General features: G+C 45.7%; 1 protein-coding gene across 3 annotated transcripts in view; it reads right to left on the bottom strand.

Annotated features, from left to right (window-relative positions):
• Positions 1-2,831: 2,831 nt before the first annotated feature.
• Positions 2,832-27,224, bottom strand: part of LOC102919860 (lipoxygenase homology PLAT domains 1) — an 82,305-nt gene continuing 57,912 nt past the window's right edge. For 2 of the 3 annotated variants that reach the window (XM_076555550.1, XM_076555549.1), the window contains 4 exons: positions 19,775-19,945; positions 15,555-15,687; positions 14,367-14,525; positions 2,832-3,476 (listed from right to left, as the gene is read on the bottom strand). In XM_076555550.1, the coding sequence (XP_076411665.1) occupies positions 2,996-3,476; positions 14,367-14,525; positions 15,555-15,687; positions 19,775-19,945 (944 nt within the window). In that variant the 3' untranslated portion in view covers positions 2,832-2,995. The remainder of the gene's footprint in view (positions 3,477-14,366; positions 14,526-15,554; positions 15,688-19,774; positions 19,946-27,224) is intronic. The other variant, XM_076555551.1, reaches the window with a different exon arrangement.

Here is a 27,224-nt window from a genome sequence, read left to right as displayed (position 1 = left end):
GGGTGGCTCCCAGGCTGTAGTCTCTTTCTGAGGAAAGAAAGGCTTAGATTTTATTCTTGTCCCCGTAGAGGCCACAGCTGGGTAGAGCATGAAAGCAGTGACCGAGCGTCTATCACCAACTCCTGGAGGATGGGGTAGTCACACTTCCTAGGCCCTCACGTGAACCTGCTAAGCCAGGTACTTAAAACATTGGCTTTGTTCCTAGTTTCCAAAGGAAATGGAGACAGAGGGAATTTCCACGACTTGCCCAGGGTTATAGAGCTAGGAGGACACAGGATTTGACCCAGACTCTTACTCCATATTCAAGTCTTGACATCATATTCCAGGGGTGTCTATTAATTAATAGACTGTAAGTACCAGGAGGTCAGAGTTTTTATTGCTTACCATTCTTCCCCAGCATTGCCTAGCATAGTGGCTTGAATGAGAATGGCCTTCATAGCTAGGCTCATATATTTGAATACTTGGTTCCCAGTTGGTGGAACTATTTGGGAAGGATTAGGGGTGTGGCCTTGTTGGAGGCGGTGTGTCACGGGGGGCGGGGTTTGAGGTTTCAAAAGCTTACACCATTCTCTGTTAGCTCTTTCTCTATTTTGTGATTGTTATCTCAACATGTAAGCTATCAGCTCCTGCTCCAGTACCATGCCTGCCTGCCTGCTGCCATGCTCCCTGTCATGATGGTCATGGACTCACCCTGGGAAACTATAAGCCCAGGAAACTCTTCTATAAGTTTTCAAGAAATGAATAGCTCAAGACTGAACCAGGACTTCTGGTATTCACTTTCTCCAGCCCCAGCAATACATAGGAGTTCCCTGAGACAAAGGGCTTAACATGAGATTCCCCTGAACAATTTTCTTTCATACACTCCAGAGATAAGCTTGTGGAAACTGTCAGCTAATATATAATATGCATATTTCAAGTACAATTTTTAATCTGGTATTAATGTACTTAGGAATTCCATTAATGGAGAGGTATGTTACAAAAAGATTAGGCAACAGACCTTTGGAGAAATGACTCAGACTGGCTAGGAAGGATTCATGGGGAGTAGTTGAAGGATCAAGATCAAGAATGGTTTGCTCTTGAAAGAATTCTGGCTATAAGTGATGAAACTGAGCATCTCCAAGATCTTGAGCCAACATGAGTCTCAACAGAGAGGGGAGGGCATTATAAGCTCTGAAATTAATTCAGCAGTTCATATATATCCATTTACCCTCTCAACAGCACATCTAACCACCTATCCTTTCACTGATAATTTACCTACCCACCAACCTACCCAAACCATTTATCCCTCCATCCACCCAATCACTATCTCATCCATCCATCCATCCATCCATCCATCCATCCATCCACCCATCCATCCACCCATCCTCTCTCTCTTCCATCTACCACCCACTTACTTACATAAGCAAGCATTTATTCACTCCCTTATCCTTCCTTCCTTCCTTCCTTCTGTATACTAGTCTTCCAGTATCACATGAGTTTAATACACACACTCCACCCTGGACCTTGTTATAAGTTCTAGGGCTACAGAGATGAATTAGACCTTCTGGTCCTTCTTGAAGACTGATGGTCCAGTTAGAGAGGCGCACACACCCACAACATACCATTCATTGGCCTCCCAGATATATCTTGAGGGGGAGATAATGGAAGGATTTCATGGCAGTCAATAAAGACCTTGAACTGAGACGAAGAACATAAAATGCAGGGCCTGGTGAAATGGAGGGGTGGGTGGGTAGCAAGGAAACGTAGAGCAGGGAGGAGAGCCTTGGGTGGGGCACGGGGTGGGGGGGGAAGGCAGATGTGAGGCACTGCTGGAGAGCTGCATTCTGGGCTTGGAGCTGTAAGCGACTTTCCCAAGCTAGAGGTGGTCCAGGTCTCAGGAACCTGGGGAGTGGGTGGGTGGGTGAAGTGGGGGTGGGCAAACGTACACCCAAGTGAACAGAAGCATCAATAGTTTAATTGGGGGTTTCCAGTAATGGCTTCCTCAGATCCTGACAAGCCCTCCAAGGAACACAAAGCAAGCAGGGCAGGTGGAAGATGATGAGAAACTCGGCTGTGTACAGTATATGGTGGAGCCCGGCACGTGGTGGAGCCTGGTACATAATGAAGCCCGGTACATGGTGGAGCCCGGCTTGCCCCATCCCAAGAGCAGCAAGCCAAGAGTTAGGTAACACATCATTAACAGAATGAATCAGGAGATGCTTTCTGCCCTTGAGACAGGGATGGAGAAAGGTGCCACATTCCATAATGAGACCACCACGGAGCTCTTGTCAGAGGGCTGTGGCAGAGAAGCAGTGTGGACTCTGAGTTGAGGATCCTCTCCACACTGTAATGGGGGTGGAGGCGCTAAGAGGAGCAGAATGGGGGGGGCAGGTAGAGAAACAGAGAGACAGACAGATGGAGGCAGGGGTGGGGAAGATCAAGGTGTCAGGAGCTGCGAGCACCCATTCTCTTGGTCTCTGTTAAGTGGTGGAAAGAATTATCCACTTTTCACAGGCTCATAGGTCCCCCAACACTTCCTCCTGATGTTTTTCCGCATTTGCCTCTGGATTTGTTAGAACTGGGGGGAAAACATACATTTCTTAGCACGCAGATGCTCAGATGAGCTCTCTGTGGGGTGTGGTTGGTAATAATTTAATTAGCCCAGCTTTTTTGGGAAAAAAGTGTTAATTAGTTTTTGCTTAAAATACACATCTTGATAATCTCTTTTTCTCCACTTATCTCCCCTGAGTAAAGCCCCGATTTTCCATCCACACCCCACAGCAAGCCCCAGCCTGGGTACCACTGCTATGAAAAGGAAAGGAAATTAAAAAAAAAATAGTTCGTACAGTCATGGGTTATGACTTGTGACGAATATAATTCTTATATGTCTGAGAGATGGAAAAGTGGAGGATTCCACAGTCACTTGCAAGGAGCAGCCTCTGATGAGTAGAGACCTCAGGACTGCTGCCATAGCCCCATCCTTAGGGTAGAGGGTAAAAGGTATGGCCAGAGCATCTCAGACAGATGGGAAGAGATCTCGCCAGGTGAGGCCATCCCCCCGAGACTTGTCTAGCCACCTGCCACAAGAGAAGATGGTGGCCACCCCAGTGCTAGTGTTGGTGACCTCCACCTTCTCCACCAGCCAGCCTGAGTAGTAGCCGCTGCCATCATGCTCCAGCCGGACCTTGCGCAGCTCTCCCAGCTCCAGAGTCTCGAGGAAGAAGCGGTCAGTGCTGCCCCTCTCGAAGAGGTTGCGCATTTTCTGCTTCAGTTCCCGCTTGCCCGTGTCCCCATTAGCTCCAAAGATGGTCACAAAGATGTTGGCGTCTGTGCCTGCCCCTGGTTCGTAGCCGGTCGTCACGATGATCTCGTACTTGACTGGTACCAGGCTCTGGATCTTACTGGCGAAGCTCTCTGTCGTCTTGGTAACCTCAAATACCTTGAAGTACTTCCTCTTTCTCTTGAGGGGGATGAGGCAATCACAGTTAAAGAAGTACCTGGAAGGGCATTAAAGAGCAGACAGGAGTCAGCTCGGGAGATGCCAGCAGAGGGTCACCTCATCTCGCATAGCCTCCCGTCATCATCATTCCACCCAAGATTCCCAGCGAGGCTGGACACCCCATCCTTCCCGTTGCTCCTTGTTCTAACCCTTTCCTCGTTCCTCATATGCCACATGAAATCTGTAACCCAAACTTGTTGACCCTGTCTTTCAAAGTTACCTAGAACTAGAACAAGCCAGTCTGTTCCCCTACCCCATCCCCTAGCACCTCCCTGCTTGCTCTGCTCTGGTCCAAATCACCATCCTCTTCAGGATGAACATCAAGGACCCACTAACTGGCCTCTGTGTTTCTTGATCCCTAGGTCTGGAATAAACACTTGCTCTGGGTTCTTCTCAATTCAAATTGTTGTAGCATGCTGTCTTCCAGCCTCCTTTGAACTCTCAGCAGCTGTGATTTCCTACCCACAACAGACCAGCACAAGATGGAGCCCATTATCATTCCATCATGGAGTGGGAGAGGGACAAGGCAGGTCCCAGCCCTTCCTGAGCATTTATAGGCAGTTAACCATTGTTGGGGGCCGGGTGCTAATAAGATCCTACCCCTCCTTGAGATTTTATAGGCAGTTAATGATTCAGAGGGGGAGGGTCTCATGAAGACCTGCCTCTGAGGAGTTAGGCTATCAGTTCCTGGGGGAGAAAGTTTCTCTCCAGTTGTTCAGTTGCTCCCACTTTCCTGTTAAACTCATTGGACTGGTTTACCAGTCTAGACATGGATGGAATCTTTTCTTCCTTCTGCCATTGGTTTCCTATCTGGAGTGAAGAGCTGTTTGCTCGTCTCCCCAGGAAACAGTCTCACAACACTAATAATTTAGCAGATTTTGAAATAAGCAGTCCTGGTGCTTGCTAATGACTTCAGGAATGCAACAATGGAAAAGTGTGCCCAGAAGTGAATACCCTAGTGGCAGTTGGAGAGCAGCCATCCTAAGAGGCACTCTATCAGTAGCAGTGGCAAGGAGCCAACTTTAGGAGATGCCCGCTGGGGCAGCTGCTCAGTTCACACTGGGAACCCACAGCGAGTGTCCAGGATGAGACTGAAATGTTGTTGGCAGATTACCTCTAGATCAGATAGAAGAAGGAACTGTGACTCAAAATTGCACAGTGTTCTACAAAGGGGCAATTTAGTCTGAGCCAGTCTCCACCGGACACATAGAAACAGGACCAGCACTTGCCCTTCACCCAGTGGTAGCCTGCACAGAGGCAGGACCTGCACCTGCTGGACCTCCAGGAGAACCTCCCAGAGGAAGGATTTATACCAGCACCCCACCCCTGTGAGAGCACACACAAGACAGGGCCGGCACCTGTGCCAAGCATCTGCCTAAGTGAGAGCCCACGGAGGCAGCAGCATCACTCATGTTCTAGTGAACATGAACACCAGAACACGCACAGGAAGGTCCTCTGCCTGAGCCACCCCTGAAATGACCAGCACCAATGCCCTTCCTCTATGAAAACTCCAGAGTCCTCACACGGCAGAGTCATTACCCAAGTCCTGTAAGGGATAGATTGCACCGGTTGGTGTGGGATTGGGAGTCTCCTTGCCTCGGTTTCCCAAGTGTTGGGATTGTTTCAGGCTGCTGCTGATTGCATCTCTCTGTCTCTCTGTCTCTCTGTCTCTCTGTCTCTGTCTCTCTCTCTCTCTGTCTCTCTCTGTCTCTCTCTCTCTCTGTCTCTCTCTCTCTCTCTCTCTCTCTCTCTGTGTGTGTGTTCAAACATATGTTGGCCCACACATGTAGAGGCCATAGGTCAACCTTAGATGTAATTCTTCAGGTGCTACCTACCTGAGCTACCTGAGTAGGGTCTCTTTTTGAGTCAGGGTCTCTCACTGATTAGAGTAGGTTGGCTGGTCACTGGACCTCAGAGACTTGGCTGCCTCTGCTTTCCCAGCACTGGGGTTACAAGTGTGTGGCACCATGCCAGGCTTTTCCGTGGGTTCTGGGAATCAAACTCAGGCCCCCATGCCTGCATGGCAAGCACTGACTGACTGAGCCCTTGCCCAGCCCTGACTGCATTCTTTAGCAATTCTCTTTTGGCTTGATAGCCACTCGGAGCTGCCTTATCTTCTCCCTTATCCATTTTGTTCTCCTGTGTATCTCCTCTTGTATTTTCTCTGTTGCTCTAATACTAACCTCTAGCATTACTCTCTGGTTTACTTCCCTCCCTACCTGAAGTGACTAATATCTCAGGACATGACATTCTATTTGTGCTTCTTATTCCCTCCAAATTGAAGGGTGATTGCTTTTATCAGACTACTACTGTATTTTCATGGGTCCATATATTGTTTGCAGCCACTATGAAGACAGGCTTGTACTCTTGCAGCAAAGCTGGAGTGCAAGCACACAAACTGGGTGTTTAGTCACACACCCAGGCCAGTGAGGATACATGACATCTTGAGCCTTCTATAACCTACCGCCACCCGACTATTCCAAATAGTTAGAATAAACAAATAATTCCAAGTAAGATCAAAAGCATCCAGCTTTCAACCTAATGCACAAAACCCAATGTAGAAACACAAGAAATATATTTTTTAAAAACCCAGCAATGAAACTACTGAAAACCACTGACTCCACCATAATGGACTACAATGAACTTGGATGAGATGTAATCCTAGGTAACAATAATAAAAAAAAAAGATAAGAACATTGCACAGACTCAAAGGGGACACGAATACACCCCAGAATAATCACAAAGAGTAAACACACACACACACACACACACACACAAAACCTGAAGAATAAAATAAAGATGTCAATATAGCATAGTAAAGTGAAATTCAATAGAGAGAAATGCTATGAAAAATGGGGAGAGGGAGAATGGAAATGAAAAGCTCAATAAGGAAGAAAATCCTCAGTGGAGAAACTCACCAATGGAATAAATTAAGTGGAAGACAGAATATCAGGACTTGGATATGAAGTAGACAAATTAAAACATTGAGACAATCACAAAGATAAAATAATAAGAAAGCACAACAGAACACCCAAGGCCTAAGAGATGCCATCAAAGACATGAACATAGAAGAGGGGGAAGTTCAAACTAAAGGCATGGAAACCATAGTCAATAAAAGCCCAGCAGAAAGCTGCTTAACCTGGAGCAAGCGATGACCAACAAGACACAAGAGCCATTGGGAATGCCAGGCATAAAGGACCAGAAAAGAAATTCCCACATCAAATTTTAAATAACACATGAAGTCTACAGAGATGATTTGAAAGCTTCAAGAGAAAAGGACCAAGTAACATATAAAGGCAACTCCATTGATGTAACAGCAGATTTCTCAACAGAAATTCGGAAACCCAGGAGACCATGGGACAGTATATTTGAGGTCTGAAAGACAATAACTACTGACCCTGATTACTACATTCAACAAAATTATCCTTTACAATTTAAAGAAAAAGAAAAAACTTACATGATAAAGCAAGCTAAAGAAATTCATGACCACTAAGCCAGCACTACAGAGGGTATCTGAAGGACTCTATCTACTGTAGTGAAAGAATACCCGTGCAGCCACAGGAAAGAATAAACTGCACTAGGATGGCATATAAGCAAGTGAGGAGAAGGGAAGCACCAACTACCACAAAGTAGCCAAAAGGCAGTAGTCAGTGCAAAGCTTCCAGCAATAACTATGGATAGTAACGGTCTTGATCCTCTAATCAAAAGACACAAACTGGTAGATTGAATTAAAAAACAAGGCCCATCTATTTATTACCTACAAGAAACCCACCTCACTGGAATATATGAGCACAGCTTCAACGTGGAAGAATGGAAAACGATATTCCATACAAAAGAAATTAGAAAACAAGCAGGCATAGTAATACTAATAGCTGGCCAAGTAGGCATCAAACCAAAATTAAGTAGAGGAGACAATGAAGGTTACTTTGTATTGATGAAGGGATGGTCTATCAAGAGGATATTGTAATTGTAAACCTTGTGTACTAAGGCACAGTCTACCAAGAGGATATTGTAATTGTAAACCTATATGCACTGAATATTGACACACTGACTTCATAAAACAGACACCAGTGGGCTTAAAAGTACAGATCATCTCAGCATAATAATAGTGCCCCACTCTCACCAATAAATAGGTCATCTGACAGACAAAACTAAACTAACAAAAACCACCAAAGAAACATCACAGCTAAATGCCACTGAAGATCAAATGGACTTAACAGACAGCTACAGAATATTCCACCCAAACATTGCAGAACACATTTTTCTCAGAAGCCCATGTAGCTTTCCCTAAAATAGATGACATTTGAGGACACTAAACAAACCTTAAAAGTACAAGAAAATTCAAGTCATTTCTTATATTTTCTCTTTTAATTTTTGAGACTATAATTTGATTACAACACTTCTTCCTCCCTCTGGCTCACTTCAAGCCCTGCCATGTACCCTTCCCCATTCTCCTGCATTATGTCATGTTTTATTACAACAAAATAAAGTCAACACCAAGAGAAACGATAGAACATAACTCATGGAGATTGAATAACACACTATTGAAAGATAAATGAGTCATTCAGAAGATCAAGAGGCTAATTTAAAATTTTCTAGAATCCAGTGAAAACAAAAATATAATCTACTAGAACCTGTGGCACATGATGAAAGCAGAATTGGGATATTTATTTCTACAAATGCTTACATTTAAAAAATCAGAGAGGTCTCAAATACAGAGAGCTTAATGATGCACCTTAAGGCCAGGGAAAAACCAGAGCAAGCCAAACCCAAATCAGTAGATGGAGGGAAATAAAAAGATACAGCAGAAATAAAGGAAATGAAAACCAAAAAATAATACAAAGAATCAATGAAGTAAGGAGTTGGTTGTTCATAAAGATAAACAAGACTGACAAACCTTTAGCCAAACAATTGGAAGAGAAGACCCAAATCAATAGAACTAGAGATCAAAAGGGAGATATTACAACAAATACCAATGAAACTCAGAAGATTACTACAGCATACTTTGAAAACTTGTATTTGAACTTGTAAGATAGCCGGGTGGTAAGGGCGCTTGCTAGCAGGCCTGACAGCCTGAGTTCAATATCTGGAACTCACCTGGTGGGAAGGGAGAACCGACTTCCACAAGCTGTCCTCCAATTCCCCCCCCCCATCCCCTTCTCTCTATGTTTATTCAAAAAATGAAAATACAGAATAGGCAAGCTTCTATACACTCTTACAAAAATTAAATAGATGTATAACAGGCAATGAGACGGAAGCATAAGTGTGGAGTTTCTCAAGGCCAGGCCCCGATGGATTCACTGGTAAATTCCACCTGACATGTAGAGAGGAGCTAAGGTGGATGCTCTTCAGTGTAGTCCATAAACAAGAAAGGAAAGGAAAGCTACCAGATTCATTTTAAAATGGTAGGATTACACTGAAATTAAAGCCAGATAGGGGTACACACACACACACACACACACACACACACACACACACACACACACACACACACACGCTCATCTCCCTGATGAATATAGAAAAATTACTTGTAAACTGTATCCAGTCATACACCAGAGAGATCATGCACCATACCCAAGTGGGCCCTGTTCCAGGGATGTAAAGCAGTTCAACACCATAAATCAATACATGTAATACGTCACATTATAGATTCAAGGATAGAAATCACATGATCATCTCCGTGATTGCAGGAAAGATTTTCTGACAAATTCCAACATCCCTTCATGACAAAAATCCCAGAAGGAACTAAGAATGGAACAATGTAATAAGGATTATCTATGACAATCTTGTATTTAACATTGCATCAGATAGGGAAAAACTCAAGACATTCCTACTAAAATCAGGAATGAGATGAGGGTGCCCACTTTCTCCATGCTTATTCAGTACAGTCTTTGAAGTCTTAGAGCACCAAGACAAGAGGAAGAAAACAAAAGGACACAGACATACATGAAAGAAAGAAGCCAAACTATTCATATCTGTAGATGATACAGTATTGTACATTAAGGGCACCGAGGCCCTGGCAGAACACTCAGAATTGATCAACACTGTCAGCAAAGCAGCACAATGAAAGAAAACCAGCTGAAAACTTCTGCTAGGAAAACTAAAAAGAGCAAAGGAAGTGAAGGCAAGGGAAGAACGGATCAGCAGGATCACGTTAGTGAAAATGGATTTAGATGCGTTGCAATCCCCATCAAACTTCCATGGCATTCTTTACAAAGATAGGGGGGCAGGAATCCTAAAACTAATCCAGAAGCACACAGAGGCCTCTGGATCACACAAAATCACCCTGAGCAAAATGGACAATGCCGGAAGAATACTCACAACCACTTTCAAGCTACAGTTCAGAGCCACAGTAACAAAAGTCGTTTGGTACCCACAGGAAAAAAAAAAACATAGTGGGAAAGATTTAAGAACCCCGATTTAAATCCACAGCTGTAGACACCCAATTTTATTTATTTATTTTACCAAGATATCAAACAACAGACATCGGAGAACAGACAGCCTCTTTAGAAAACTGTGCTAGGGAAATTGGATATTCAATGCAGAAGAATGGCGTTAGAGTTCCACGTCTAACCCTCACACCATCATCTCCAGATGGATGAAAACTTTATCATGAGACCTGAAACTCTGACACTGCTAGAGGACAGGAGGGGAAGACTTTCAGGATATGAACACAGGCAGGGACTCTCTCAAAGAGTCTTTAGTAGCTCAGGGGCAAACACCAAGAACTGGCAAGTGAGATCACATGAAATTAGAAGTTTAACCGGGGCTGGAGAATTGACTCAGAGGTTTAGAGTCTTTAATTCCCACAGTTCAATTCCAGCACCCACGTGGTAGCTTACAACCATCTGTTGCTCCAGTTCCAGGTGATCGACTCTTTCTTCTGACCTCTGTGGGCACCAGGCACACATGTGTGCACATACATACATGTAGCCAAAAACACCCACGAGTATAAAATAAAATAAAATAAAATAAAATAAAATAAAATAAAATAAAATAAATCTAAAAGCATTGCAAAGGAAAAGATTGGCAAAGGGAAGTGACATCCCACAGGAGGGGAGAAAATCTTTGTTACTTATACATCTACCAGAGGATTAATATCCAGAATATATAAAGAACTTCGAAAAAAAGCCTCACTAAATTCCAAAGAAGTGACAACCAAGTCAATACACAGAGTAATAAAATAAGCATTTATTAAAAGATACGGTAAAAATGGCCCAGAAATAAAGGAAATGTTCAGCATTCTTAGCCATCAGAGAAATGGCATCAAAGCTATATTGAGACTCCATATCTGGTCCAAATGCTGTAACAAAGACAACAAATAGCTACAAAAGGCTGGTGAGGCTGTGGGGAAGGGGAGCTTTGTATACTGCTGGTGGGATGCAAACTGTCTGGACACTGTGAAAGTCAGGATAGGATTTCTCACGAAACTAAAAATGGAATTATCATGTGACCCAGCATTGCTCCTCCTGGGTATAAACTTCAAGGATTCCAAGTCAGTGTTCCCCACTGTTCCCTGCACAGGAAGCATGTTATGAAATCGGCCTCGGTGCCTGTCAACGTGATTGGGTGAGAGTATATGGCGGGTACACACAATGGAGTGAGCCATGAAGAAGAGTCATTTCCTGGGAAATAGACACAACCAGAAATCATCATATTAAGAAAATAAGCCAAACTCCAAACTACTAAGATTCACACGTGCCCTCCTTTAGAGATCCTCGTTGTTCTTTATAAAATAGATACATGAACAGTGTTGTGTGTATATGATGTGGAGGGAAGACTGGGGGAGAAGGGGAAGAGGGTGGATACGGTGAAAACCCATGGTCTACTTGAAAGAAACTGACCTCACGAAACCCAATACCATATGCTGTGAATAGATGCAAATAAAGAGCCAAACACAATTTTACATCTGTTCCTTTGTTTTGTATCTGTGTGCTTGAGTGAGGGCAAACCCCTGCCGTGCCGTCCCTGTGGAGGTCAGAGGACAGGGTATGGGAGTGAGCTCTCTCTCTCTCTCTCTCCCAGGTGTGGCTCAGGGATAAAGCCAAGGTTAGCTGGCTCGGCGACAAGGTACTTTTACCTGCTGAGCCGCCTCTCAGGCCCTCGATGCCAATAAAAAATTTTAATTGGAAAGAAAGGAAGGAAGAAATTTTGAAGGAAAAAAAATGAAGGTGCCTCACAGAAAATTTTTGTTCTGTTTTGAGATCTCTCCTCCACAGACTTATCACGTGATGTATTTGGATTTTTTTTTTTTTACATACCAGAATATCTTCAAAGGAGATGCACATTCATTGTTCAGTTTAAAATTCTTTTAAAATGTGGGGTTTTAAAGCATAGATTCAGTAATATTCATAATTGAATGTAAATGCACAAATTTTATAGTCACATACATGGGTTTCCAAGTGGGGTCTCTCTTTTCCTTTCTGTTTGGCTATATCTCCTTTCTCTCTGTTTCCTACTGCAGCACCCCACCCTTACCTTAGATAACCCACATAACAGCCGAGGGTGCAGCCTGCCAAACTTCCTCCCTTCCACCCCTGCTGACAGACCCACGTACACACAGACATATGGGGACGTCAGTGTTCTCTTTTCTGCACGGCGTCGTACAAAACGTGTTTTCCTGCATCTTGGTTTCCTCACTTGATAATACTTCCTGGGAGTTGCTCCAAGTCATCTGGTACACATTTAGATCATTATTTTAAATGGCTAAAAAAAATTCCCCGGTACAGATACAAGGACACGTTTCCTAATAGAACTGGAAACACCGCCCAAGATGTGGGACTCAAAGCCAGTGGGGTCAAGGCTCTGGCTGGATGTGAGGAAGAGCCTGTGAGACCAAGCGTGAAAACAGTGAGCAAAGAAGAAGTGAACTGGCTTAAAACTCAGGTATAGCACCGTCAGCCTTCTGTGGACATGGTGTCCACAGGGATCAGAAAAGTACCAGGGACAATGAGGCCCTCAACATGCTCCCGATGGCTGCCTCTGATGGGTAGGACCTAGGGAAATGGTGCTGTCTTTTACCCACTCTTTGGTCTTATTTGAATTTTATAGTGATTCTCTGTTGGATAAACTATTCAGATAAAACAGTATATGATTTTGATTTTTTTAAAAAATAGATAAAAGCCTCTCTGTGTGTCCTTCCACTGGAACTCTGAGGGTGTTAATGAGCAAGAATGCCAAGAGCTGGGGATGCAGCTCAGAGAAAGAATGCTTATATAGCATGTACATGGCTCTAGGTTCTATCCCCAGAATAAAAAGCACACTGCACATATACATACATATATCACACATACATACAGAGAGAGAGAGAGAGAGAGAGAGAGAGAGAGAGAGAGAGAGAGAGAGAGAGATTAAATAATGTTACCCAATACAGAGGGTTAATGCAAGGTGTTGGTCAGTGGGGTCCCTTACACCCCCAAACAATACGAGTTATTGCCATTGCTCATCTTCATTCACTGAAACAAGATGGTAAGATCCTATTATTGAAGACACTACTTGCTTGAGTCACAGGAAATGGAGACACCTGGCTGTTGCTTTTGTGTGGGCAGTGACCTCCTTCCTAGGGAAAGGAGGGGCTGTGTGGAGTGATCAGGGACAGTTCCAGGAAGCAGCATGGTGGGAGAAAGGCCAGCAGTGGCCCCGGGTGATATGGCCTACAAGCAGTCAGTGGCACTCTAGCCTTGTGCCCCACAGACACCGCTATCTTATCCCACCAGGTAAGCCTTGGCCGTGGCTCTCCCCACTAGACTTCCCTGGCTTCTTCTCGGCCTCTCCCAGGCCTTCCAGTGCCTTAGACCGGTGGTTCTCAGCCTTCTTAATGCGGTGACCCTTTAATACAGTTCCTCATGTTGTGATGATCCCCAACCATAAAATTATTTTTGTTGCTATTCCATAATTGTAATTTTGCTACTGTCATGAATAGTAATGCAAATATCTGTGTTTTCCAAGGGTCCTAGGTGACTCCTGTGAAAAGACAATTCAATCCCCCAAGGGGTCAAGACCCACAGCTTGAGGACCACTGCCTTAGGGCCTTTCTTGGCTTGCTGTAACAGTACCAGGTGGTTTTAACTGTACCAATTGTCGATTGTGCCTGTGTTGCCTAGGTAACTAAGGCTCTTACTCTCCCAGAAATGGCTAAGTCTCCAGAAGACCCTGATGGCAGAGACGCAAAGGCACAGGCACCTGGAAAGCAAGTGTGTTACTGAATTGCCTGGCTGGCCTGTTCTTGCCCATAAGAGTCATCCTCATCGGGATCTCCTAAGCCACAGGCTTGCGAACATCATTTCTGTCTTTGTAGAAGGAAGGAAGGAAGGAAGGAAGGAAGGAAGGAAGGAAGGAAGGAAGGAAGGAAGGAAGGAAGGAAGAAAAGGCTCCAGTATCTGCTGCTGTGTGCCTTCTGGAGTTCTTGTAAGGAAATCTCCCTGGATTAAAAGGCAGGAGACACCCAAGATCACCTAGTCTCCTGTCTCTGGTGGTAGATACACACATAGTTCAGGTAACTCTAGCACAGTGGTTCTCAACCTGTGGGTCTTGACCCTTTTGGGGGTTGAACAGCAATTTCACAGGGGTCGCCTAAGACCATCAGAAAACACAGGTATTTACATTACAACTCATAACAGTAGCATAATTACAGTTATGCAGTAGCAACAAAAATACTTTTATGGTTGGGGGTCACCACAACACGAGGAACTATATTAAAAGGTCACAGCATTGGGAAGGTTGAGAACCACCACTCTAGCACATAACGGCTGCTTCTTCCCGTCCTGTCTTGCAGGTTTATAGTCATGAATAGGGTAACCTTGGTATTGAAGAACACACCTTCCCACACATTGCCCTCTCGCCCATGAGTGAAGTTCCCACTGCACCCCAGGCTCAGCTCTGTACATACACATTTCCATACTCCATCTCAGTGATGGTGATTGTCTTGACATGCCAGACCAGCTCTCTCTTGGGGATGAAGCGGTCCTCCCTGGCCAGGTGGCCCACGCAGAGGGAAGCAATGTCCCCCAAGAAGATGCTGTCAAACTCGAATGTGTCTGTGGTCCCCCTGTAGAAAACCAAGATGTGATCAATGGGCCGCCCGCGCCTGGTGATGGAGGCAAGCATTTATCGAAAAGTGTATTGTATTCCAGGATGGTATGGAAGGAACGTGCAATACCATAGCCAGCCCAGCACTCCTTGAGGGATTCGGGCTAGTTTTAAATCAAGACAGTGACAGTGAAAAAGCCCTGCCAGCTGCCTGGTTCCAGCATGTAAATGGCCATCACTAAGCAGCTTGGACCTTGAAGAAGGGTGAAGAGCTAGGTACGGAACTGCAGAGAAAGGAGGAAGAACCCTCCTGATTTTGAAAAACCTTACTATGAGAGTAGTTGGGTATTAGGGAATCTACTTGTAAGGAATTTGAACCCGTGAGAACATGGTAACGAGAAGGCAGGGTGCGGGCAGTCCGTTGGCACTGGCCTGAGGAGCACAGACTCTGTCCTCATGGAAGGGGGATTTGAATAAAAGGTTGAGGTAAACGGAATGGGCTACCCTGCCAAGTCTGCCCGACAAAACCTAATCCTGTGTGATGGAGTTTGGAGCTGGGCCTTTGGAAGGTGAGTGAGTGGTGAGGGTGGAGATTTTGTGAATGGAGTCTTACAAAACAAGGGAGCTCCTGCACCCCTCCTGCTGCATGAGGACACAGTGAGAGGACCCCCATCTGTGAACCAGGAGGCGAGTGTTACCGGATACCAAATCTGCAGCCTCAAGAACATGGGGAAGAGACGTCAGTTGTTTGTAAGCCACCCTGTTTCATAGGGAGGCTTGAATGGACGGAGATAAAGGAAGCTGAGCAGAGGAAAGTGGAGACTGAAGTTCTGTCGGGAACAGAGATGAAGTGAACGCAGCTGCTGAGGCCTCCCAGGAGAAGCAGGGGGAGAGCTCTGGGTTGGGATGTGGGATAATACTTATAAGGGAATTACAGGTCTGGCACATTCTTTCTGGTTAGACCCATTTGTAGAGCATTCAGTGGGAGAGATTACTGGGGTCTCTGGATTACCCTCCCCACCCCCATCCCATTAAGCACCCTTCTTACTTCCGAAAGGCCCGCTGTCTGGAAGAATTTTCCACAAGGAACTCCTTGGATCTGTTCTTCCTGCCCTCCAAGATGAGCCAGACATTCTCTCTGGTTTCGCCTCCGTTGCCAGTTTCTATGACAATCTCGTAGGCTGCAGGGAGGAGGTGGGAAAGGGTCAGCAGTAGGAAGCAGCCGCCTGCCATCAGCCAGCTCCTCTCCCTCGGGGACTTTTCTCTGGCCTTAGGCCACAGTCTGGTTGTCAAAGGCAGGTTAGCCTTGCTGAGACCCGGGCACTGTAACCAGGACTGGTGGCCCTGGGATGGCAGTGGGCAGCCTCTTTGCTGGTAGAAATGGGAATGCGGCTGCCATAGTGAAGGAAGCAGGAAGTTGGGATGAGTTCTCAGGAGACGTTGGGGTCTGGTTCTCTCAGCCGATGAGCTACTGAACTAAAATGCAACATAGAAACCACATCGCCAGATGATGAGGCAGGCCTGGCTACAGGGAGCAAGATGCAAAGACCCAGCAGGCTTAGGGCCCCGCCCCATTTCGCTCAGCCTCACAGCAGCCCCAGCCTTGTTCTCCTCTGCCTGGCCGCACTAGCACCTCTCCACCATCCTTCCTATAGAGGCTGCCAAGTGTCAGGAGTACCAGACAGGTGGCTAGAATCCACTTTCTAGCCCCAGGCATCCAGCTCAGCACTGACCATCCGTAAGACAGAACGCAATAGCACTGTAGCCAAGGACCAGGGTGCCTCTGGATTCCGAGAGAAGCTGCTTTCGTGCCTTAGGACGCGCTCTCTTCCTATCTCCAGCACCCGACCTCCCAGCTCCTGCTCAGAGCTCTGCCATGCTCCCTCTCTCCACCTGAACGTGTCCACTCGCTCCTCACCGCCTTTCATTTATTTCCATATCGCCTTCTTAGGGAGGCCTATGCTAGTGCCCTAATTAAAGGGGTAGCCTGGTCCCCAACACTTCTGGTCTGCCTTGCCTCACTGCTAATTCATCTTGTTCTCATCATTTCATGTATTCGTCATTGCTTATTGCACCTCCCCTTCCTGAGTGAGTGCAGACTCCACAAGGGTGGGTATGGCCATTAACAAATTTCCAACTGCCAAGAACAGTGCCTGGCACACGGCGGGCCCCTAGTGAATATATTTTTAAATTTCATTTATTTTTGTTTTGTGTTCACGGCATTTTATCTGCATGTATGTCTATGTACAATGTGCATGCAGTGCCTGAGGATGCTAGAAAAGGGGGCTGGACAGAAACACAGGACAGCCATGGAAAAATGATGGGGGGGGGAGGAGACAATGTGCTTCTGGTTGGCATCCTAAACTTTACTGCCTCCCGTTGTCAGGACACTTACATACCCCCAAACTCCCTGCCACATGCTGGGATGGACTGAGAGTTTCTCCCCAAGGACCTGCTCTTTCCTCTTTCTCTGAGGCTATTGAGCAGTAAGAATCCAGGCTGGTGCTGCCAGCACCCACCTTCCTGGGGTCCATGGAAACTTGCACTAAGTTACCATATTGGGGGAAATCAAGCTGAGAAGAAAGGAGTCACACTGATACCAGTGGCACCTCTGGGGACAGCGATGTTGGAGCCAGAGCCATCTCAGGTTTCCAAGTTCTGGGAGCAAATACATTTCCTGAATTCAGCAAAGATACAGTTTTGAGACTCGTGCCACTCAGGGTCCTAACCACTCCCAGAAGCTTCCGTTAGGACCATTGGGGGAGGGAGGCTTCAGGGACACACGTGAGGGTGGATTCTACCGCCTGGCGGAGCAGTGACTGTTCCATCCCCAGGGACTGGCCAGCAGAGGAATGTACTGGAGCTAGGAACAGCGCGAATAAACTGACAGAGCAAACCTAGAGCGTGTTAAGATTAGCAGATAGGAGAACAGAAGGCTGGGAAGAGAAAGGCACTCTTCAGCCCGAAGGTGTTCCAGCGGGAGAGAGATGTGGCCTCCCAGGTGTGTGCTTGTGAACATTTGTACACATGAGCGTGCAATCTCACTGTTGAAGTCAGACCCTGGAAACACTATAATGCAGTGCCGGAAGGCTTGGACATTAGGATTATACATGAAGAGCACTGGTGGCTCTTGGCTCTGGGTGTGTGTTGGAGTTACCTACAGAGGTGAATGCTCGCCAGATGGCTGGAGCAGCCTCTGGGAGCGCTGCAGAGAACTGGAGATGAAGCCTGTAAACGGGATGCTGGCTTATACAGGCATTTGATAGATCAGCAGTGCCAGCCAAGCCCAATAGGGAGAAGGCATCCCAGAGCCATGCAGTGGGCCTTGCATCATCATTCTGAGTTTCTGTTTTCTTTACTTTTTGGCACGGAAGTGTAAATCGCAACCTGCCTTCTCCTTAGGGTGGATGTGGGGTTTCCAGGGATTAAAGAGAGTGTGGTGTAGAATGCCTTCACACAGATGAGGCTTTAGTTAAGACCCAGGGGCTCTTTATACTCATAGACTGAGTGCCCCAAATGACCCAGGGTCACCAGCAGAAAAACTCTAGGAGGGTCCTCTGAGGTCAGAGGAAGGCATTGGCATTTCAAACTGCTCAGTGTGGATTTGTCTCAGCGTTAAATACAGGCGGCTGAGAGTGGGGATCAAGTTCAGTGCATGACACCTCCGGGACCAGCTGCCACCTGGGAACAAAGGTATGGCTACCTGTCTGTCCCCACGTGAGCAGCACACTCACAGGATTGACAGGTGGAGCCAGGCCCTCTCCTGGCTCCCTGCTCATACTCTCCTATTTCCCACATCAACAGAACTCACTCCTCCCCCAAGAGCCCAAATCCTGCAAGTAACGGCAGCGATTTGGCTGTTTGGAAATCTGAGAGGGAGACTTGGCAATAGAGACGGGCTTTGCCGAGTATTCCTCTGCTAAACACCAATGGTCTGAACAGTCTCCATTGCTCATCTCAGCTCTGTGTGAGGAGCTTAAGCTCCCCGCCTCCCAGTGCATCACAAGGCTCTGTGCAAAGAGAGCACTGCTTCTGTTTACCGAGCATCAGTTTTGCCGAGCTCCAAAGTCCACAGTGCTGCAGAGGGTGACAAACGTGAGTGACGCCGCCCCGGATCTGGACAGGTCACAAAGCAAGGTGTATCCCCCACAGCATCCAAAACCAAAACGGGCACCCAATAACTCCTTAGAAAGTACAATGACAGCAGAGGAGGAGAATACATCCTCTGTTCAGGTGTGAGATCTCTACCCTACAGAAAACTCAGCAGAGGGGCACTGTTTCCACTTGAGAATGCTCCCAAGCTCACAATGTTCGCCACCTCTCAAGACAGTTAAGTTAACCCTGGGGCAGTTTGGATGGCCCGGCAGAGACGGGAGGTAGTTTTTAAGTCAAGATGCTCACTTCTCTCTCACGGTGTATAGTGGTCATGGGAAGAGCCGCCCAGTCAGGGCACAGTTCCCAGGTCCCCTTGCATCTGATAGAGCCATGAGACTAGTTCTCCCAAACAAACACAGGTTAACATGCTGAGACTGCAGAGAGGGTCTTCTAGTTTCCCTTTGGTGAGAAATGTGGAAGCCACATCTTAGAAATGGCAGAGAAACAGATGGCAGGATCTTAGGCCCCTACCTCACACTATGGAAGACAGCTCACCTTACTCCCCCACTGGACTATACACTGAGAAGTGAGGAAGACACTGTGTGGTGCTAAGATGCTGAGGTGTGGGGAACTGCCTTGATAACTGATTGAAAAACCCCTTCTTCAGTTGGGTTCTGCCTTTGGGTGAGCTTTCCTCTAATCACGGGGCCCAGATGTTGGCCTGGGTATTAAAGAAATGTTTTCTAAAGTTGGATGGCCATTCACCCCAGGAGCTGATCACCCACTCTTTCTCTGTATCCTCCATTGTGGGGAATGGCTGGCAGGGACCCTTGCTCTCTCTGACTTCTGTTTCTAGAAACTCTCGGTGGGCAGTCATTATCGCCCACATCAACTGGAACAACCCAGGACATAAAGATTGCCTGAGAGACTGTCACAGCTGCCCTGCCCAGCCCTTGGCTCAGGGAGAGCCTGTCCCCAGGGGGTTTTCCTTCACTAGTACCTGTGATTCAGGGCCACGAGTGTCTTAGCAGTTCTAAGAATTGACTCTTAGGGGGTTTACTGAGGAATTTCTCCTGCAGTCACGTGGAGCCATCTCATTCCCACTCCATTCCCTACCAAAAATGTTAGCCCTGATGTCACAGTGGGCTGGGCCCACACAGTCCCACCACGTACTGGTCTCTTCCAGCTCGTCACGGATCTCATTGTTGGCACATGCAAAGTCGCGGACGGTTTGCCTGTCGCCCTCACTCTTGGACAGCCAGCAGTCACACTGGAAGCGGAAAGTCTCGTCCCGGGAGTTGTCCTTCACATCAACATAGTTCAGGTGCCAGCCAGGGAATATTCCTGTGGAAGAAAGGACCGCGAGTGGGAAGTGCCCCCTCTCCCTGTCAAGACCTCCCTTCTTCCATCCATAGCTATGTGGCCCTGGACAAGTTCCTTGTCCTCTCTGCGGTAGGGTAGCCTGGTTGATGAAGTGGCCAGTTGGATTGAGTGGTTTTAAGGACTCCTTCAATCTGAGGAACACAGGGGTCTTTCCACATGAGATGTTAGTTGTGGGCTCCAAGAAACTACAATACTTCCCTCCTACAAACTTCTTCCACCGAGAATCTATCCAACATGGACATTTCCACAAGGAAAAGGCTTGTTGATTCCATCTGATTCATGGTGGAGGTATTCTAGACCTTTGGGGGAGCGCCTTAGCTGAAGGATGACTTCTGTTGCTTCCTGACCTGTGTTCACCAAGCTCCTGTCAATGACCCTTCCTAATCAGTTCAGGGATTATCTCTACCAGGAGGTTTTATCTCTACCAGGAATCCTTCCCTGATGTTCCCCCATCCCCCACATCACTCTAGAGGCCGCATCAAGAGTGCCCATGCTCCGTGGTACCCTGCCTCTATCTTGGGTACACACATTCAGATTTATGTTGCTCTTATTTACATGTGTCTCTTCCCTTGACCAGGGATGCTTGAGTGCAGACTGAGCCTTGATAGGGTTTTTAGGGCTCAGCCTATCACTGGCAGATCACTAGTTGCTCAATGGATGCTGGATGAATAAATATGGCTTGCACTGGGGGTTCTTGGCTGAACTGTTCTTCAGTCATTGAAGGGCCCAGAAGCTGCCACTTCTTGGGATGTGTTCCTGAATTTGACACATCTTGGGCTGATAGTGAGCACAGACGTGTCCCTACCCCAGCAGAGTTGGCAGTGTGGGCCAACGTGGGTCTGCTTTGACAGCTGTGTGTGGCTCACACTGTTTCCATCACTCTCTAACTCAGATGCATTGGGAGTGTGGAGCATCACAGGTCCCACGGAGACAGCAGCCCCAGTGCTCTGGCAGGCTGTATGACGACGTTTGCTACTCATAACACACCCACAAGGCAGTCCCTCAAGCGTCACACAGTTGGGTTGCACTCCCACACCCCTGTTTCTCAGGACAGCTAGGGCTCTGGAGGCAGTTCCACTATCACACTGTCCAAAGCAACACTGCTAGAGATCCTCCCCTGCTGCCAAGAGTATATAAAAGTGTTAGAGAGTTGAGGGTGCTGATGCTAAGTTCATAGGTGGCATACATATGCTGGCACTATTCAAACTTTCAAAAATATTGTTTGAGAATCTCTTACATAACTATAAAGTGTTTTGATCCAATCTACCCCACCCCCTCCATCACCATCACCCTCACCCTCATATTCCCCCTCCATACTCCTCACCTCATTTCCCCCCCCCCCAACTTTGTAGATTCTTTCGGAAACCCACTGAGTATGTTTAGTGCTGCCGCTATGCAAACAGGTGTTGGGCCATGCCCTGGAACATGGGTAGCCTGATCGGGGCTGAACTGAAGAAAGCTAACTCCCTCTCCCCTGGCATCCACCAACTGCTAATAGCTCTGGAGCTGTGGCTTTGTAAGCTCCTCCTCAACCATGCTGCAGTTTGGGCTGGCTTGCTCTTGTGTAGGTCCTACACACAAGGTCACAGCCCCTGTGAGTTCACGTGTGCAACACCCCAGTCATGTTCATAAGATACCGTTTCACAGAAGTCTTCTACTACCTCTGGCTCTTACAATCTTCCTTCTTCATCTTCTGTGACAATCCCTGAGCCACACGAAAGATTGAGGACTCTACATATTCTCTGTGCTTTTGTTATTAGCCTCTGTATTAATCAACATGTATTGTAAAAAGATACTTCTCTGATGAAGGTTGAGCAATGTGCTAATCTATTTGTATAAAGACAAATATTGAGGGAGCAGTTTAATACTATGTCCATTAAGCTGAATTCTCCCCTAGGACCTATAGCCTGCCCAGCCCTGGGTTTTTGGCCCAGTTCACAGTATCAGATATCAGTTCTGTCTTGAGGAATAGGTCTTAAATCTAATAAAGTAGTTGGTTATCCTCAAAACACTTGTGCTGCTATTGTAGTAATGGGAATATCATGCCAGGCTAGTCATTATTGTCTCTCTCAGTGTTCATAGCTGGGTAAGACTGCTGTTGACTGTTCTCTCCTAACACAGCACCTCTGACACTATGAAAACTAGCCAGAAGGGAGGAGGGCTCCAGGTTAGCACCATCTTGATTTCTCTGGGCCTTGTATGACTCAAGTATATGGTGTCTCCAAAGCAAGATCTTAGCATCAAATCAGTAATGACAATAGTTTGCATCATTTTGTGAGTTTACAGCACCCCCACGTACCCATAGCTTGAATGGAAGTAACCCACACTTAGCACTGGGTCTTGTGCTTCATAGTCCATGGCACCTGGAGAGGCATTACTTCCCTGTACAAGGCAACTCCCTTTAGATTCCTTTTGTAAGTTGTGTGTCTATTTCAAGAAGTTCCTGCAGCTGTAGGTTTCCATATGGCTTTTTCAAAGGTCTTTGGTGTTGTTTATCTCTCACTGTATTTCTTGTTTTTTTTTTTTTGTGAAATCAGGTCTTTAGAAGAAGGAAACAGTGAGAGCTAGCAGAAGTGAGAGTATAAAACACTTGTGTTGCATTATACAGCAGTGAGGTGAGTTAGTTTGTTCATGAACCTCCTTTGCACGTGATAAATCTTTCTCAGTTTTCAACAAATTAGGGCCAGTACCATCTGTAAGTTTATGGATTGGCTGCATATCAGAGATGATTCCTGGTAGCACCAGGAAACTGATCACAGAACTTAGCAAGCCTCCATGCATGCAGTATGGAGATGATGAAATGATGAAATAAGATGGTTAGAGTCATTCTCTCAAGGCTTCTCACTAGAATACAGAAAGGAGGCAGCAGGCAGAGAGGAGAAGACACATGGCTGGTTCTGTTGAAAGAGATCCAAATGGAAGAGAAGCTGGGCTTTCCCTTGCCCTGTTTTGCCATGAGTAGAGTGTGTGTGTAGGATGTCTCACCCCACACCCAATTCCCTTTTCCAGTTAGAATTAAGCAATGCAATTCTTATCACTAAACAATAGACTAACCCCAACTCCCTTTATATAAAAGAAGACTTGCATTCTCTGTTGATTTTCTTGCCCTGCTTTGGAAATGTTGAGTGTGACAGACAGGGTCTAATGCCCAGCTGATGGCCAATGCCGGCTGCCTGGTGGACCAATAGGGAATCACCTGAAACTAGTAGTTAAAGAACTCACTTTTTCCCAAGTCCCTCTTTTGATGTCCCCATGCTTTTACGCACAGAGAGTAAGGGCTCCGCACAGGTTACCACAGTGGAATGCAGATGTGTTATTTGTCAGAGCTGCACAGATAACAAAATGCTTGTCTTGTTCTTGCTGCTGGAGAGCTGCCCAGTTTCTCAACTTTTTCTCTTGTGCATGGTGCTCTTAGCAACACCCTGCATATCATAACACTCTTTTAAAGTCACAGGTCAGATTTTGCCATTTCACCTCATAAAATGCACCAGTGGCTTCTCATCAGTCCAAGAAGAAAATCACGGGCTGCTCACAGAGAACTGTATAGAGTGACACACTGGATCCCTCTCCACTTCTTTACTCTGACTCCAAACTAGTCACAGACTCACCCACTGTGCCGCCTCTATTGCACTGCTGACACCTTGATCAATGAAACCTTGTTTATCCACTGTGTGAAGTGTTGGTCTCCAGGCTCTAAGTGCCATGGTTGCCTCATTGCTGAGGTCTCTGGGAAGGTGCTCTGGCTGCAGGATTTCCTCATGCTTCAACACTTGCTCTCAATCTCCAAATACTCACCACTGGATAATCTGAAATCATTTTGTTTTCACATCATTCTCTAGTGCACTGCTTGTCTCTGTCAATGAGGTTACAAGCCCCTGAGATGAAAAGACTGGTCCAATCTACACATGTTATCTAATAAACCTTATTGATATGAGTCCACACCAAGCCTGAATAGGAGAGAGAGGAAGACAGCAGTGGTGGGAGTTCTAGGAGAGGAATTTACAGCTTTACCTTGGAGGAATGGTCCGTCCTAGTACTATTGATTATTATATCCCAAATGTCCTAAAATTCACTTTGAGTAAAAGATCTAGCAACTCTGAACTACTGTGGTGTCCCAGTGTCCCAGATGGGAGGTGACAGGCTGAATGAGAGCAAGGCTGGTAACAGTTTGGATTCCATAGGCTACTTACTGCCCAAGAGTCTAGTGGCTATCCACGTCTGGAGGGATGAAGGGCTCTGTGCCACCTTTAGCCCATTTCAATCACCCCTTATGAGATAGAATCATTAGGCATGCATTTGGCATCTCCTCTCTCCTCATTATGGCTCCAAGTTATTCCCCTGTGCTCAGTACCTGCCTGTTCTCTGCACAACATGGTTCTCAACGCCTCTGAGCCCCTCAGCTGTCCCACGCCCACACTGTTCCTTGAGCACTGTATCAGTTGCTTTGATCATCGTCATGACCCAAATACCTGACTGGAACAACTTAAGGGAGGGTTCATTTGGGCCGACTGTGTCAGAGGACAGGGTCCTCCCGGCGGGGAAGGCATGGTGGGGTTTTCACAGCAGGAAAGGGTAGTGAAGACTCTTACACGATGGCAGATTCAGAAAAAAATGACAGCAGTCCCTATCTCTTCCAGCCAGGTCCAGCTTCCTAAAGGTTCCACAGCCTTAAAAATAGTGCTGCTAACTAGAGATCGTTTAAAATATAAGCCCGTGGGGGACATTTCCGGTTCAAACCATAACATGTTTGTTCTCTTGGCTATAAGCATTGATATCCAAAGAAACCTTTGCTGCTGGGGTTGTAACTATGCCTTAACTCTTTTAAGATTATTTTTATATTTGGATCTTACTTCTCAAATTTCAAGGGTTGGGAAACATGTCTTATGACCTCTTAATCATATTACTTAGTATTCAATGATCACAGAAGCGATAAATTATTTTCACTTTCAAAAAGTCAACTGTCAGTATTTTTATCCAGTGCAAACCATTGAGATTCTTCTCAGGTAGAAAGATTCACTTCACCAAGCAACACCTTCCCTAAAAATAACTTGTAAGAAGCAAAAAGCCCATCTGGGTGACTCACATTTCCTTAGCAAGATCATGGATGGTTTAAAGTGAGCTATGGAGCCATCAGAGAGCACCAGGTATGGAAGAATATAAGACTAGCTATTATCTTCCCAAAACACTCACAGGGGCCTCATCTTGGAGGCTGCCTCGGGCAACCCCCTGGGATTTGGCAGATCTGAATTCAGGTCTCAGTGTATCTGCCTAAGTGATACACTGTAGCATTCCTATGATGATTTCTGAGGTCCTTCCTATTTCTATGATCTAATAGTATTAAAAATGTCAATCATGTTGTGGTTAAAAATTCTTTACTAAGCAGAGTTTTCATTTAACCAGGGGAAGCAAGAAGAGCAAGATGATTTAGACAACAAACAATTTATTCCAATTTGTTCAGTACTGTAAAAGCTATCTGGGTAATTAGAATTAAGTAAAAGAACTAATCATTTATCTTGATTTTCCTCTTCAAACTGCATTTCATGGCAACAAAGTAGCCTAGGGACAAATTTTTAAAAAGAAAACCCCGAGCTGCTAAGTGGAAAAGAAATGACAGAATTATAACATTACATTTGTAATTCTAATTGATCATCACCAGATGAAGCCATTAGACAGAGAGTTACAAAGAACATTTACAGTGGAGCAACCAGGCTTGCAATACTGAACCCCAAATTTAATGCTAGCACCAGTGTGAGTGAGACTTCTTCCCACATACTACCATATCAATATGGAGCATTTCTTCAATATTCAGTATACTCTCCTGTGTCCCTCACATGCATTTACGAGTAAGTTTTCCTATGACATACACTGGAAAAATGTATTATACAGTAGGAATTGAAACAAATCATTGTCAAGTGTGATGATGGTGGTGTGGTTTTACAGAAAAGTGTCCTTGTTCAAAGGAGAAGCACACTGCATGTGAATGTGTTTGGGGTGGGGCGCAGGGTCTAGGATTTAGCTTCATATCCTCTGGCAGCCAGAGAGGGGTCAAGAATGTAGGACAAAACCAAAAGGTTCAAGTTGTGTTTTCTTCACTTTTGTGCATATTCAAAAGTTCTCACTAGACTGAACAACCATGCCAGAAGTTCAAAAGTTTTACTAATTTAACACCCCCAGTAACAGATCTAGGGATGAGAAGAACACTATGATTTAAGTTAACTAAACATTTGTAACCTCACTTATATATTTGTTTAGAATCTTTACCTTCTGGTGGAGGAATCTCAGACAAAACTCATTTATCCTCAAAAATTTCTATGCAAGGAAAAGATGGAATTGGGGGAAAATTTTTAATATGAAGAAAGTATGGCAAAGAGAGCTGTTAATGACATGTTCAGCAGATTTAGCATCTATGAACATCTAAATCTCCATCCTTGAAAAAGAAAGCCACTGCAGAGAGGAATTGAGCTGAGGACCTGCTTTTTCTCAGAACTTGTGTCCCAACAACATAGGTTCACCTGCCCATGGTATCAGCCTGCTTTCAGGACCAAAGTCTGGCTGGAAAGGATGCCTCTTCTCTCTGCCTACAAGGGGGAAGAGGATCACATCAACAACTCAGAATTTCTTTGTATCCAAGAGTCAGCGTAGGACAGGGCCATCAGATAGTCTTTGATATCCAAAGCAAGAATCAGTGTCAAGCTCTCTGGGGACTCTGGGATCTAATGCAAGTTTATAGCATCTAGTTACTGTGCATGGGGCTGGCGCTGTCCACAGTGCTGAATGCTCTCCCTCTCCTTGAAGGGTTTTGACAGCAATGAGAGAGAAGAAACTGGCTAATTGGATGCTGTGTTTTTCACAGTAGAATGTAAATCAAGAAAGCCAAGACAGTCTAGATATGTGTGCAATAACTGTCTGTATAAGGGATGTAGGCGTCTAGAGGACTTAATTATGAGCTCAGCTGAGGTTTATGGCCAGGGCCTTATTATTACTATTACTATTATTATTATTATTATTATTATTATTATTATTATTATTATTCAAAGAAATCTTTAGTCTTGGAGGAAACTGAATCTCCTATGATGAAGGCAAGAAATACAAGGAAGGATTTGAGAGCCTTAAAGAAAGATGTAATTAAATTCTACTGAACCATATTAATTCCCTGTTATATAACAGGTAGTGGATTGACACCAGGGTAAGAACAATGGTCAAGACAGTGGAACTCATGGAGCTGCAAGAGTGCTGGCTG

Source organism: Peromyscus maniculatus, chromosome 19 (genome assembly GCF_049852395.1).
Source record: "Peromyscus maniculatus bairdii isolate BWxNUB_F1_BW_parent chromosome 19, HU_Pman_BW_mat_3.1, whole genome shotgun sequence".
NCBI lineage: Eukaryota > Metazoa > Chordata > Mammalia > Rodentia > Cricetidae > Peromyscus > Peromyscus maniculatus.
The sequence above is the reverse complement of the archived record's forward strand: the minus strand, read 5'-3'. Positions and strand labels throughout refer to the sequence as shown.